The following is a 15,998-nucleotide window of genomic DNA, read 5'->3' on the forward strand; positions in this document are numbered from 1 at the left end:
TTTATAGTTGTGGGGGGCTTGGCCACCATTGCTCCTGGCCCCTCCCAGGTCTCCTCAGCCGCTGTGGTGCGAGCTGCCGGCTCCTGGCGGGTCTCTCCACTCCCCTCAAGTGTCCCGGCTTGAGGAGACCAGGGAAAAATCAACAGCAAAAAGGAGTTGAGCAAACATTAGCCTTGAACTTCAGCTGGCTTCCACGAAATGGGCAACACTTCACAGACGCAGCGGAGATGGGGACGATGGCCCAAGCTGGACTCGGGGAAGATCTGGCCGGAGGCTCACATGGAGGCTGACTAACCCCAACAGCAGCTCAGCATTAGGACAAGAGAGGGATGGAGTGTGCTCAGACCCATCACTTACTTGTACTGTCTCTCTTCTCTGCAAGGGGCATCCTACTGCTTGGAAGGACTTTATCCCTTCTCTGGGAGGCAATTACTTGGAGACAGGCAGAGAGGAACCAAAATCTCTGAGCAAGAGAAAAGAGAACAAGCTGGCAGGATGCAGGAGCTCTGTCTGGTTGATCAATAAATTTATAAATATTTATAAAACTTCTGTTTTCTATTCAGGTAACAACCTCTAAACACTGTTTTGAGAGTGAGACTGTTTCAGGTAGGGCATAAGACTTCCCCACTGTTTGGCAGCCTGTTTTGAGCCCTGACAATCTCCTTTTTAACTGAAAGGCTCAACAAAAGGTTTACAAAATCCAAGTCATCAAGCGCTAGTATTTATAGTGTCGTGATTTGCAGGAGTCCTTGCTCTGGGCCAACACAGCGTCGTGCTAAGCATTACATGAGCACAGCCAGAAGAATGGTCTCTGCCCCAAACAGCTTACCCCAGCACGAAACAGCAGCCGGACAGAGAGACACGTACACAGATGTCACGAGCCAGCATCAGTCAGCAGGATCAGTGCGGGCTGCACACTGGCAACTAGACCTGGCAAGCTGTTAGTAGGCATCGTGGCAAAGAGGAGCTCTGAGGACCACTAGAGATCTGAGGATCCCTCCCCCTGTGCCTTCCCACCACCAAGGGGGCCCACGAGAAGTAACTGAAAATCCACCGAAAACTGAACAAAATCCCGCAGCGCTGTTCCTGCAGGCTCATTTCCACAGCTGTAATGCTGGAGCAAAGCTGAAATGGTAAGTGAACGCATACCTGAGCTTTCTCGTCACACCAGGAGAGACAAACCAACATGCCATTGTGCTCCTCAAGTCAGCTGAACCGGTATTGCTGGTCCTGCTCTTGAGGATGGGTTAGTTTTCTTGAAGGATCTTTGTATCTCATGGTTTGTTCTGATGTCGTTAAACTCTTCTCCTATATACTGGCGTTCAACAGCTGGTATTAAAGCAGTGTTTTTAAAAAGGAGGCATCTACTCAATACATTATGTTCCTATTCAATAAATTACTTTGGAGTCTTATCAATAAAAGAATTTACAAGCGTAAAAATAGACATTTGCTAGTTTTGTCATCTGACATTTTCACAAGCTGGGTACAAAGCAGCTGAGAACGCAAAACCAGGTTTAAAAAGTCTGGCAGGAATAAAAAAATCAATGAAGGCAACAACAGACAGGTGGCAGGATGGTGTAGCTGGGTTCATCTCTGCAGCAAGTGAAGTTTCATTAGCAGCACTTGTGTGTCTCTGTACAGAGAAATCCTTTAATTCAGTAAATTATTCATTTCACTTACCACCTCCAGCCACACAGCTGTCAGGGGAGGAAATAAGGAACCTGAAAGTTACAGATGAGGGGCTCAAAGGAGGACACATTATCCACAGAAGCTGGTTTTAGAAAGAATATGTAAAGAGAAAATCCCAGGCAATTATTCTGCATAGTACACAGACAGGATGCAAGTCAATGCTAAAAATCATCATTCTTGTATTGTATATCGAGTTACACAGGAAAAAGAACGAAGTACAAAGAGGCCAGAGTAGCAATATAGTGTTTAATATTTTAAATTGGAAAAAAAAAAAAAGTTAAAATTTCTGTTACTATCATATGATAAAACCTTTCATCAGCACATTGAAAGAGTTAGAAATATTACATGGAGTATATTTCCAGTAATCTACACTTCTGTTAGGCCTACACTGTTTTATATTTATTAACAAAAGCAGCAGCCCATTTTTTCTTTCTATTTACAATATTTTCAATATGGTATTTCACTTTACTCAGCACTGATACAGATAAAACTACTCTGCATAGATTTATTGTTTTAGTTGTAGATAATTGTCATCAATGGAAAAAACAATGTACATGAGGAAATGATTAGGAAACGCTGCTCAAGAGAATCCTCTAGACCGCAATCTGATGATGCTCACTTCAGTAATTATGGAGTAGTTTAATGACTCTGCAGTACTTAAAAATAAAGTAGGTTCTACACAAAATAACAGCAGTTGCTCCGATTACAGAAACTGCGACTGAAGGGAAGAGTGGCAGAGGTTTGCTTGTACAGTAACTGAAAGGTTGCTTCCAAAAGCAATTATAATATATATAGAAATTAAATAAATTAAGTGCTTCAGATGGGGAAAAAAAATCAGTTTCACAAACCGTTACAAATGTCAACTGCTGTGCATTGTTTTTAAAGGAAAAGACAATTTTAAAAAGTAAAACAAACAGTCATCAAGAATATCCAAGTATCTTGTTTCACCAGCAGGGAGCTTTCAGTGCTATCAGGGAGAGCCTGTCTGTGTCTACATTTTAAATAATACAGCACCATAGATATACATACAGGGGTAATGGACAGTCTTCCCAGCTAAATCTAGCTGCTAGTTCAGAAAGATTCTCAGCATTTACAGTAACTCCATAAATCCAACAAATGCACTTAGCTTTTTTTTCAATTACCATTTCCAGTTGTTACAGGCTGTAAAGACAGTATCGAATCCTGCTTTTCAGGCAACCCATGCACTGCCCAAAAAGCGCTCCAGTGGAATTACTGAGCTGACTTCAGTTCTCTCAATGCAATCTGCACCACACAGTCCGGCCTAAACCCTGATCCTTCACAACAACACACATCAGGTTTACAGTCAGTGACCCCTCTATTCACATTTCTGTTTCTTTATCAAAACTGCAGGAGCAGCACAAGGTGCAAGGAGAGATTCACTTCTATTTTGGATTTCTACAACAATGTAGGGACTAAAATAACTCGATAAATACAACACAGTAACACTGACAGGTGGTTGAAATATATGCAAAATGCTGAAGTAAACACAGCCTGAGGTCTTCACTTTTTTCTGGCACAGGCAGACATGTGTTGAATAGCTTAATTATTCAGCTTTCCAAATGGCAATCTTCCCTTCTTCCTTTCCAGAGCCGCTAAGGACATACCTGTCCTCTGCTGAGCACAGTGCCTTTACTGTATCGGCATGACCAACCAACTCTTTCTCCACAGTCTTCTTCTCAGCACTGATCACATAGATCTTCCCTTTGCTTTTGCCTTGCGATCTTCCACTGCTGCCAACCCACATCTGGAATACAAACAAACCAAAACAAAACCACAATCATTTTCACTACTTTACATTTCAGTCTAGGACACAGTCGAGAAGTTTTATGTGCCACATTGATACACTGAGGGTTCCCTCTTGCTAAGCTGGAAAAGTGGAACACAGAAAATTTCCTATACATATGTATCTGTTGGAGTTCACATCTACATCTCTCTCCGACTCCCTGACACTCCTCACCCCCGATGGCAGCACGCTCCATCGGAGCTCTGCCTGGGAAGCTGCGCCAGTCGAGGCGGGTGCAGAGTTTAGAGAGAACATGGCCTGCTGCCGGGTGGATACCATTGCTCCCTGGTCAAACCGGCAGAGTTAGAGCATCCTCCCTGCGCACCAACTGTCGCGCCAAGCCACATTTGCCCCCTCTGGCTACTAGCGCTCCCCAGAGGCTTCTTTGATAGGTGTGGGGGGCTTGGCCACCATTGCTCCTGGCCTCACCCCGGTCTCCTCAGCTGCTGTGGCAGGAGCTGCCGGCTCCTGGCGGGTCTCCCCGCTCCCCTCAGGTTTCCCCACTTGAGGAAACCCCGCCGTGCCCCGCGCTGGAGCGCTCCGCTGCCGATCAACAAGGCCAAGTGCCGGGTCCTGCAGTTCGGTCACAACCATCCCATGCAACACTACAAGCTTGGGGAAGAGTGGCTGGAAAGCTGCCCGGTGGAAAAGGACCTGGGGGTGCTGGTTGACAGCCGGCTGAATATGAGCCAGCAGTGTGCCCAGGTGGCCAAGAAGGCCAACGGCATCCTGGCCTGTATCAGAAATAGTGTGGCCAGCAGGAGCAGGGAGGTGATCATCCCCTTGTACTCGGCACTGGTGAGGCCGCACCTCGAGTACTGTGTTCAGTTTTGGGCCCCTCACTGCAGGGAAGACATTGAGGTGCTGGAGCGTGTCCAGAGAAGGGCAACCGAGTTGGTGAGGGGCCTGGAGCACAAGTCTTATGAGGAGCGGCTGAGGGAGCTGGGGCTGTTTAGTCTGGAGAAAAGGAGGCTGAGGGGAGACCTTATCGCTCTCTACAACTACCCGAAAGGGGGTTGTAGTGAGGTGGGTACTGGTCTCTTCTGTCAAGTAATTAGTGATAGGATGAGAGGAAATGGCCTCAAGTTGCACCAAGGGAGGTTTAGATTGGATATTAGAAAAAAATTTCTTTACCGAAAGGGTTGTCAGGCATTGGAACAGGCTGCCCAGGGAAGTGGTGGAGTCACCATCCCTGAAAGTGTTCAAAAAAAACCACATAGACGTGGCACTTCAGGACATGGTTTAGTGGGCATGGTGGTGTTGAGTTGATGGTTGGACTCAATGATCTTAAAGGTCTTTTCCAACCTAAACGATTCTATGATTCTATGATCATGGCAGCACTGGAACTGTTTGCCTTGGCAACTCGACTTGCCTTTGGTTCCACAGACTCAATGAAGAGAATATGACAGAAGGTGTCACTTCACCACTGCATAAACCACAGCATGCCCGTATCAAGTGCTGTGTGCAGTTCTGCTCTCTGCACTGCAAGAGTAGAGAAAATCCAGGGAAGAGTAACTAAAACTATCAAGAGAAAGGAACAGCTGTCATATGAGCAAAGATAAAAAAAGCCAGGACTCCTCAGGCTGGAGAGAAGACAGCTAAGGAGGGATCACGTTAAGGTTTACAAAATCACAAAAGTGCAGATAAGCAGAACGTAGAACCACTGTTCAACACATCCTGCAATTAGAGAAGTAAGGGACACATGTGGAAACCAGTAAGAGTTCAGTTTCACTTAGAAAAATGTACTTCCCTGTACATGGCTGGCAGCGAACTTCTGGAAACTGCTGCTACAGGAAACTGTGGCACCAGCAAGTTCAAAATGAGATGCGATCCACAGAGATTGGGTCCAAAAATAGATGATAATAAAAGACTGAGGCAGAGGTGCACACTTTAGTACCCCTAAACAAGAACCATAGATGGTGAGGGAGCTCAAGGGGAATGGACTGCAGATACAGGCCAGGTTCACACGCTCTCCCTACATAGAGAGTGTATGCTATGCTATCCCACTGCTATTGCCACCGTTAAGAGTCAGAATATGGGGTTAGATGCACTGGTCCAGCACAGCAGAAAACAGCTGTGGTCTTCTGGTGCATAGTTTTGTACTGGGTAAGCACTCACTGTTGTGTATCAGTAACACTTAACCAGCCAGAAAGCATCCTATTTCAGATAGACACATGCAATTGGTTTTGTCTCAGGTTCCTTAAAGACAAACAATGGCTTGTTTTTAATTAAAGCACTTAAAAGCAAGCCAGTGGCAGACAACTCTACCAGTGTTGTTGGTAGCCTTTACTAGGCTGCAAGTTCATTCTCAGTAACTGTAATGCTGTGTGGAAGAGGAGTATGGGTGCTCCAGCTACTACAATAGGCTCCACAGTCCCCTTGGACAACCAAGGCTGCTGAGCTGTTGGCAGGCTGAAAGAAGTTGAATTGAACACTCAGGTTCAGGAGATGGATCACACAGGAATATTTTCCAATTGTTCCTTTTGTATCAATGAGTTGAACTACGATGTTAGTTAATGTGGAGCTGAGCAAGCAATAAGTGGAAAAGAAAAGGAACAAAGTTCTTAAGTAGAACAAAAGAGAGCTTAATGCCTTGGGGTTTCCAAACAATCCTTTAATTCCCTTAAAACAGGGGTTAAATATATCCATCTCTACTCTGGGGAAGGATATCTCAAAAAGTTTTTCCATTTTAGTTCACAGATCTAACCAAGAGCTGAGTACACAGAAAGCTTCCCTATTTCATGAGGCACTTCGTGAAAAAAAAAGTCATTTTTGAGGAAGGAAAGGAGGAGGGGAAACCTGAGAAAAAGATTCAGAAAGTTGCTTTCCCAATAGGTATATATTAGCTATTTATTTGCAAATTAACCCTAAGCCTGTCCATGTGGTATCACAACTACAATCATTTGCACAGCTACCAACACCATGCAGAAAGAGCAGGTACACAGCTTGAGGCCAATAATGACAGGGACACAAGATGCCAAGGTAGGAAGCCATTGGCTCCTTTGGTCTCTGTTGAGTTAGGAATGTGGTAACTAAACAATAAAAAGGTCATCTACAAAAATAGGCCAGCTAATTGGCATTTATTGTTTGTCTATTAACCTTTTCCAAGGCTTAGTCTAAGGAGCCCTGAGACTAAATATCAAGGGACCTAAACTTTCAGTTTCTACAGTTTCCTGAAAATGTCAATGGCTAATAAAAGTCACCACGCATTTAATTACTGATGAGGCTCCTGCCTTGACATGCATTTTGGGGTATACCTGTAACAGCCAGTTGTGCTGGGCAGTCGTTAGCTTCTCTGATTTCAAAGAAGAATCAGTGTTTCAAACCAGTACCTATGCAAACACCCAGTAAGGAAGCTAACCAATGACAGTCCATGAGAGCTGCAAACAAACAAAACTTTAGTAAAGAATTCCACAACAGGTAGAAACAGTCCCAATGTGTCTCACTCACCTGATTTTTAACTCTTATCATACAAGTAATCTCGGAGCAATCTTGAAGATGAATCTTTTGAGGTGTACTTGAAAAGTCTTTGGTGTTCCAAATATACAGGTCACTACTCCCCGAATAAGATGCCCACACTTCATCTCTCTAAAGCACAGAAAGATATGTTTAACATGAGCACTGCTGACAGGAAGTATATTGCATTAAGTAACTATGGCTTGTAATGCCACATGGTCATGCTTCCTTTAAACTCTATAAAAAATTTAAATGTAATACCTCAGGAAAGAGCTGGAAGCAGAGAAAATAGGAACATACATCCTTCAGGTGATGCTCAATTTTCATCTGCAGTTGAAATTCATGAGTTGACACTACTAGTATGCAACTTCCAGTACCTTCAATATTAAAGATAAAGGGTTAGTAACAGAAGTGTCTACTACTTCCTCCATCTCTATAAACCATGGAGAAAAGAGAAAAAATAAAAGTGATGCATCTAACAACTGTCTTGTTTCTCAACCAACAGTGAAATCTTTGAGGTACTTCTTCCTGTTTTCCCACAGTATCTAGTTTTGAGATCTGTTCTTTCTCCAGATGCTAGTTGCTATTCTGCAGTGCATACACCTGTTAGAGTCCAAAAATCATGAGAGGAGAAAAAAACCAAACTCCTTAAAATTAGGACATCTCATACTTAGGTTCTCAAGTACACAATTACTTTAATTTACAGAACTGAGACCAAGCGTCTGTGCTACAAAGTTAACAGGGCTGAATCCTTACCCCACCACAGCAATGGCAGCATCACTACTGCCCACAGCAGGACTAGGAATTTCCCAAGGCTTTAGCTGCTGTTCTGCTAAGATATGTTTGGATCCAGGCTCTTATGTATGGCAATACTGAGAATCAGTGCAAAATTCTTGAATCGGTCACCATTCATGAAACAACTTCATGATGACCCTTTACCCTAACACAAAGCTTTACTTTATTCATCTAAACTCCTACAGAGGGGATGACAAATTTCTAGAAGTAGCCAAAATGCAGGCCTGGGGATTACCAGGTCAGACCAATACTGTAAAGTCTGGCTGAAATACCAAATAGAATTTGCAGCCAATATTGCCCCTCTAGACTTTAAAAGGACTTTCTCAAAGTTTTCCAATCCTATTTACAGGCATCGCCAGGGGAGGTCAGACAAATACAGCGTGGCCACAAGTCACATCCTGCAGCAGAGGCAATGCCTCCAGGAGTGATCCAAGTTAGCCATCTATATAAAGTTTTAGAGGCCTCACCTACGGAAGGCTGCTTAAACAGACGAAGTCGAGAATGGGGGAAGAACATCATGTACACATAAGTCTGAGTTTGAGATCAATGTATTGTTTCGTCTAATAAAACAGCGTATTACGTGAAGTTCTTTTTTTTTTTTTTTAAATTATTTGAAGAATGAACTTACAGCACCACAGTTGGTCATTATGAAGCTTGATAGAAGTGAGATTTTGGCAGGGCAGCTGAAAGACACGGTTAACTTTCAGAGTGCTGATATTCCAAGCAATCACTGTTCCATCTAAACTGCTTGAGTACGCTTCACTGTCGGTACAGATTAAAAAAAAATAGTAACAATAGTATAGCATACATTCATGTTCAGAACAGAGTGCATAGACAGAAGAGACTTCCAAAATAACCAATTTTATGGTAAGCCAAATTAATGTTCCTTCATCTCAGAGACTGGAATAGTAAAGCACAGTAATGATTTCCAACAGAAAATGGACTGAAGACCAAAAGGCTTCAAGGCCAGATACTACCATTATTTTAATAGCAAACAATCAGACAGGTTCAATTCTTTTAAACAAGGTGACCAGAGTCTTGAGTGGAAAGGAGCATGTCCATCCTGTGCCCACCAAGACGCCTAGGGCAGGATCTAGCTCTAAGTGAACTAGAGCATGCGTTACATCATGCATGAGGAGTTAAGTAGAACAAAAACTTTCCCTATAACTCTCCTGAACGTTGTTGCCTGTTGGATTTTCTCTGTTTTCCTCTCAAGTTATGACAAAAATATCTCAAAACTGTTTTTCTTTGCTACTGCACCTGAGAAAACAAATTGTACTTTTTTTTTTTTTTTTTAACCTTTGACTTCTGTTGTCTTCAGATGAGAAAAACCTTTTTCAGAAGGTTCCAACAATACCACAGCAAATTCTTCCTGAAACCCAGTTACACCTGCTGCACCACTGGCAGAGCTATGGCTGATGTCTGGTCTGACCTGGGAGCTGCTACTCCCATGGGAAGACAGCAGGTTAAGTCCTCCAGCCAACACTCTTCCTAGTACTACCGAAAGATCAAAAGCATTTTGTCTGAACAAAACAATAAATGTGTTATTTGTTTTACAAGCAGGCAAGAAAAATCCAGAAGCATGCTGTAAACATCTAGTCGATGATGTGCTCAAAGCAAAAATGAAGTGGTCTTTAGACTGCATCTGTATTGATTCATCATTGGATGCTGCCAACTCCTCGCTGCTCTCATCCTTGTCCAAAAAAGCATTCCTTTATCCTCTTTGTTCCAAAGTACATAATGCTCTTTCTTTAAAAACGAAATTCTTAGTTTACCACATACAATATGGGAGCTACAAAAACAAGTTAAATGAAGGCTTACGTTAGCAGGATAAACCCCCCTTGCCACCATTTAAAACAATAAATTCTTTCCAACATCTAGGAAAATCACTCACTGATTTCCTCTATGGGCTCCTTTTCCTTGAGCACAAGTTAACTTTTCACCTTTGATTCAGTCAAATAATTAAAGCATAATACTATGTAATTTGGATCTGCTCACTGCGGGCCAAATTCTCTAAGGCTGGTGAATACTGTTCTAGCTACATAAAATGGCTTTCTGTTTAACCACAGGAAGATTCTCTATATGTCCATGACTCTTCTGGTGGTACAGACGTCCTTCACGTTTGCTTCTATATGTATTTTTAAGACAAAAACATTGTAATTAAATATACCTGGGTATTCCATTCTTCTTCTCCACAATGATGTCTGTAACATCAGACCGATGATCATTTAGTTGCTTATTACAAGACATACTGTGGGTGTTGATTATGTAAATAATGGAGTCTTGAGAACCGATCCACACATGACTCTGTTCTACCATGATCATACAAGTCTGGGGAGAAAAAGCAGGATTAAATAAAATCCAGGAAAAAAATCACTCTTTAATGTAACATGGAAAAAGGCTATATTAAGATGCTGCAGTTTTCTGTGATTACAGTACGAGATCAAGACTTGGTGCTCACTCCAGTATCCTATCCTTTGCTCTATAAATAATGAGAGAGGACAGATCTCTTTGCCGAGTTTATCCTTTGTTAAATAGCATTAATAATATATCTTGGTAACTGACTCAAAGCTGTGTTTCCTGGCCGAAACAAAGTAAAAGTTACAAAGGTCATCAGGGGAAACCACAGAAGTTAGTGTAGTTCTCTCTTCCGGATTGGAAGCCAGCCCAGTCGTCTCATACAAACATACTTCCTACTTCAACTAGAAGTAGCGTCTAAGAAAATATTGCCTTCTCTACTGTCTCTGGAACATCCTTCCCTTGTTCAGAAGCTCTTTATTTCTCTCCCTCCTGAGTCCCATCAGTTCCAAACTTTCCTCCTCTTTTCTTTATCTTCTTTAGAATAAGTTGGTATCTGACTCTTCATGGATTTCCATCTTCCCTCCACCCAGCTCTTCACCATCAGCTTTACCTCTCCCTTTTGGACTCTCTCCCACACTCATCCACAGCAATGTTTCTCAGCTTTCACACAAGTGACCTATCCAATCTGTTTTCCTGCATGTTCTCCGTACTGTGTGTTTTTCATTCAGTCTGCAGCTCTGGTTCAGCTTCCCCTTTCATCAAGTGAGTTACTCTTTAGAGGTGTAACAGCCAACAACTCTCTTTAACCTGCTGGTTGAGTCATCTTCTTTTAGAGTGCTCTCTCTCTTTCAATATCATCCATCTGGTTTCCTTACACCTTTCCCCAGTTTCCAGTTCTTCAGCACAGGTGACTTTTCATCTATTCTTAGGGCTCCCCTTCTCATCTTCTCTTTACATTGATTCTCTTACTCTTTCTCCTCAACTGTTTCAAGCCTGACTTCCTGCCCCAAGAACCCAGACTATTAGGCCAGCAGGCCCTCCCATCATCCAATCCATCACTTCTCACCAGTTGACTTGTTGCATTATGAATTCATTTTCCCTCCTCTCCCTTTTTCTCAAAAATCTCCATTTCTCCAAGTTAACTGAAGCCCAAGCAACTCCAGTGTCTTTCTACAACTTTTAGGGAATGGCAGTGCAGGGTCATACAGGCTATAGCAACAAAAACATCAAGCTAAAGCAGCAACTGCGGTATGTGTGTCAGTCTTACCAGCTTAGAGCGGCCCATTTTGAAACAGTGTTGTTGAATAGACCAGCTAGATGCATCAAAGACCACCACCTTCCCCTCATTTAAAGCACACCATAGTTTCGGATGAGCATTGCCAGGTCTTTCTGAAGGGTCAAGATGCCCTAGAAATGAAGCAGAGAAGATGAGAGAGGTAAAAGAAAATAAACCACTTTTGGAGACACATGGGAAAACCATTATTAGGCGGAGCAGCTTTCTACCAAAACACATCTGTGTTCTGGAACTTACATCACCAGTTAATGAATGACACAATTTTCACAATGAATTTGTGCTCATTCTCATCTATTTATTGAGCTCACTTGATGATTTAATCTTACAGAGCAGAGATAATCTTTTTCATTGATGACTAAGTACTTAGCTAGCTGGCATTGCAGGAAGGCTTTTAAGCCCTATGAAATACAACTAATAAATCCATGGATTCTATCTGCTCCATTAGAGCTCCACTTAGAAACCTCATATTACGAAGAAAGAAAAGCACCACCACCCACCCACATAGAGTTGCCCCTGCCCACTTCCTTAACTTTGGAATTCCACTAACTTTCCCCTTTTGTCTCAAATTGCCCAAATACTAGGAATTACGTATGAACTTACATCAGAAGACTAGTAAGGTTATGAAGTTAAGAGTTAGGAACTTCCAGAACTAACGTATCTGCTACCTAAATTCATGCCCATTGCACACAGTCTTTAACTTTTTTTTTTTCCTCCAATGCTTTTTGAATTAGTGAGATATAAATGTGCCAGGTATCACAGAAAAGCTCACACGGAAATTGATAATGCTTTCTTCAGGGATGGACTTAAATTACATGCAATGAATAGTACATTAGGTCACATACTATACAATGAGAGTCACGGGCTTATAGGTCTGGCTGGGATTTCAAGAGGTGATACACTATTCCCTGCACTGTGGTTCAACCAAACACCCCCATATGACTCTACTGAAAAATTAAAAAATAACAATGAATATTGATCAATGGTGGAGCATCATTCATCCACCCTGCTCAATAAATGAGGCAGAAGTCTTAATGGGAAATCGGCACATTAACACATAATTGAAGTCTATTATAAGGCATATACACACAGGAAGACAAATTAAGACTGTGAAAGCTATGCCTTGGAGTATCTTAATATGCCATATTACTGTTCTTTTTTAATGATTTTCTGTTTTAGTATTCAACACACTACCAAAGCATGTCAGAATGTGAACAAAATCAGGCAGTCATAATACCAGGTGTTAGGAGATAACATGCTTTATAGGCTAATTAAAGCTGGGCTAACATACAGAAAGCAATACATCACCTTACCTGGCGTATAAAGCAAGACATCTATTGCCTGTGGAAATGTCTCACCAGCTGAGGGGTTGATCTTGTGCTTTAACGTCTCTGAAGTTGTTTTGGGGACCATCATAGGCACTAAAATAGATTTTTAAAAGGTCATGAAGTGCACACTTAAACTGAAAAGAGATCTATAATTCTTACAAAATAAGAATTCTGCACCATTTATTCACATTTCTCACTTTTCTTTCCCTCTAGCCTGACTAGGAGAGCCCAAACACCATTTGTATGAATTTTGGTAGCAGAAGCATGCATACAACACCCAAGCAGTCTAAACAACCACAACAAAAACACAGTATCCAACACAGAGACAGACATACCAACTAAGGTTCTGATGCACAGAAGCAAAAAACAAAAAGAAACAAACAAAAAAACCCCCAACAAAACAAAAACCTAAGCTTTCTAGTACTATTCAATAAGCTACATCTGTGAAAGTGCAATCAGACTAACGTGTTTTTATATTTCTACAGATAATCAGTTTGAAAACCAGAATATAAACAGAAAGAGATGACACAGATGATGCAACAACAGCAGGCTTTGTAGCATTGCTATGTGACTGACCTTCATTTTTCATCCTGTCAAAATAAGACAGCTTAGAGGCTGCATATATGGTTTTGGAGGACTGCAGGGCACCAACCACAGCATCCATCAGGAGAACATTTGTCAGTGCTTGCTGAATATACTGAGGATCCTGAAGACAAAAGTCTTACTGTAGTTTATCTATTGCTCTTTATTCTTACAAGTCTCCATGTTCAACAATCACAACACGTCATGCCTAGCACAAGTACTAGCCAGTTGCTGCCCTGCAGCATAATACATGCTACTTGTAGTCAAACCCCACTCCCACATCACATGTTCCACTCTCAAGCAAGGTCACAGAGCAGACAGCCAGGAGCCAGTGTGAATTCATTACACTGAAAGAATACTTCAGATCTGACACAATCTTGATACAGGATGTGCAAACAAAACCATATGAATGGCAGTGATGGAAAACATACAGCGGACATAGGATGGATACCCATTTTCAGGCTGGATCTTTCTTCATGGGAGGGAAGTATGCATTATGCTTTATCTTGGCTAAAACGATTCAAATCCTTCCTGAAGAACCACCAAGCTACATTTTCACTATTAAATTCAGCAGTCATGAAGAATTACGTGGTTTAAATGGAAAACCTGCTCATATGATCCTTTTTCTCAAGGTTTCTGTGGCAGAAGAATATATTTTGCTCTATTCGTTGAAAGGATCTATAGTCACCAGGGTTCCAGCATGGCAAAACTCTTTCTATGCATTATATTTGAAGCAAGGTGGGGAAAATTTTCTGTTCGTTAAGATCACTATTCTTATACATTGTGGACTTCAGAAACTATTTCACAGAACTACTGACTAAACTAAAAGTTCCATGCCAATGGATGAGAAAAAATATCCTATATTTTTAAATGTAATCTTTTTCATTATTATTATTCCAGAAGTAGTATATTTAGAAGTAACAGCAAAAATAAAAGTTTATTACTTAGCTATTGTTTGCTGACACCTAGAAATTCTAAGATTGGTGCGTGAATTATTTAGAACAGAGACAGAAAGCACATACTTCATACTTATTTGGTTAGAAATTCCCATATTTATACCTTGTGATCATCTGCCATTTTCTTTCCAGCCCACATTTCTTTCACTATCAGGTACCAGAGATCACACTCAGTTTTAAGGTTAGCTTCAAAGACTTCTTTTTTAGATAATGTTTTAATCCTCAGAGTAGGTATTCTCAAAAGAAGGAAAGCTACAGTTGTACTCTTAACATCCTGGAAAGGTATGAAAAAGAGAAAACAAGGAGAGTGTACCATGCAATCACAAATAAGGTGCAGCACTCATCTTACAGGGCAACTTTCTCGATTTCTAACTACAACTAAATATTTCAATTGTCCATACACACCATTAAGCAGAGACGGTTTTATGAAAATGTAAGTTCCAAACAACATCATACAGCCTTTGCTCCACAGTGGATACAAGCTGGCTCGCTGGCACCACAGTCAAATAAGCACACTTAATGCTCATGTTATTAAACTTCTCTAGCTCTATATCCCATGTGCTGCACTTCACACACTTCTGTACATCTAGAGGTTATGATCTCTAGATTTTTATTCTATGTCATCTTAGCACCTAGCAAACCGTACTACATCCGCTCTGAAATTTTTGGTGCAAAGACCCAGACTTTTATCTAATCACTTATAAGTTACTGATTTCAGAGGTGTTTCCTACACTCCTTACTGAAACTTTAAGTTGAGAGACAGATCTTTTTGCAGAATGGAACATGGCCTATATCCATAAGCATGCATGAGAACAAGACGTTACTTGATGCTCACCTCTATATCCCTGAAAGCAGCAATCTGGACATAGCCAGGACGTCCTCCTTCAGTCAAAAGGAACAAGCGCTTTTGGGTCAGAGCTATTTTTCCTACACCATAGTTAGTTTTAACTGAGGAGGATAATTTGTAGACACATTCATTTTTATCTAGATGCTCTATAACTGTTGGTGGCAGATTCACCTCTTGAGCTTCTGCTTCAGTTTCTTTCCAGTAGTTGTAGAAATCTCTGAATGTTTCAGGATCAATTTGTTTCTGATGTCCTAAAAAATTTTTAAAACCTGTTTACTGTGAGAAACTATTATACAGATTTACACAGAAAGATAGCTTTAAAAAGATACTAACTTTCTAATTGAGCCTCTAACAGCATAATGGGTAAGCAAGGTGCAAAAACTACAAACAAATAGGCCTGGAAAACAGTTAAGAGACAAAATTCTTGTCTTGACATAGAAAGGTTCCTCTGCAGTTAGCCTAGGCCACAGGTCCCATGCATCTGGCATCCTCCCTTCCACCCTGCTCTGCGGAGGGAGGGAGCAAACACTGTGCCAGTCTTGCTTTTTTAAATTAATGCCAAAAATCCAGTCAGCCAACGGGAAAGGATTTGTACTTCCCTACTGAACTGAATACTTTTCATTATGACTTTCCAGTTCTTTATTCTGTTGAATACTACTATATCACATACTTACCAACCTGCGATAAAAGCTAAAGTTGTAATAGTTAAAGACTTCAGTAACAGGTATTCTGAGTAATTAATTATTCTAAGAATTCAAGTGTTTAGACAGCAGAATCTCAAACAAACACAAATTCTTGTGAGATGTATGCTACCTCTGGCTTCAGAAAGTCTTGCTATAGTTTTGCTATTTCAACCAATGTTTAATCCTTTATGGCCACAAAACATAACAGCTACTAGAGTAACTAGGCACAGATAGAGAACTGAACTGCATGTTATAAAAGCACTCTC

General features: G+C 41.3%; 1 protein-coding gene across 3 annotated transcripts in view; it reads right to left on the bottom strand.

Annotated features, from left to right (window-relative positions):
* Positions 1 to 1,921: 1,921 nt before the first annotated feature.
* Positions 1,922 to 15,998, bottom strand: part of DENND3 (DENN domain containing 3) — a 40,922-nt gene continuing 26,845 nt past the window's right edge. For all 3 annotated transcript variants that reach the window (XM_030012462.2, XM_041123122.1, XM_041123123.1), the window contains 10 exons: positions 15,038 to 15,300; positions 14,306 to 14,476; positions 13,241 to 13,370; positions 12,650 to 12,757; positions 11,313 to 11,452; positions 9,915 to 10,075; positions 8,373 to 8,506; positions 7,211 to 7,326; positions 6,944 to 7,081; positions 1,922 to 3,454 (listed from right to left, as the gene is read on the bottom strand). In XM_030012462.2, the coding sequence (XP_029868322.1) occupies positions 3,254 to 3,454; positions 6,944 to 7,081; positions 7,211 to 7,326; positions 8,373 to 8,506; positions 9,915 to 10,075; positions 11,313 to 11,452; positions 12,650 to 12,757; positions 13,241 to 13,370; positions 14,306 to 14,476; positions 15,038 to 15,300 (1,562 nt within the window). In that variant the 3' untranslated portion in view covers positions 1,922 to 3,253. The remainder of the gene's footprint in view (positions 3,455 to 6,943; positions 7,082 to 7,210; positions 7,327 to 8,372; positions 8,507 to 9,914; positions 10,076 to 11,312; positions 11,453 to 12,649; positions 12,758 to 13,240; positions 13,371 to 14,305; positions 14,477 to 15,037; positions 15,301 to 15,998) is intronic.

The sequence above is a fragment of the Aquila chrysaetos genome, chromosome 4 (genome assembly GCF_900496995.4).
Source record: "Aquila chrysaetos chrysaetos chromosome 4, bAquChr1.4, whole genome shotgun sequence".
NCBI lineage: Eukaryota > Metazoa > Chordata > Aves > Accipitriformes > Accipitridae > Aquila > Aquila chrysaetos.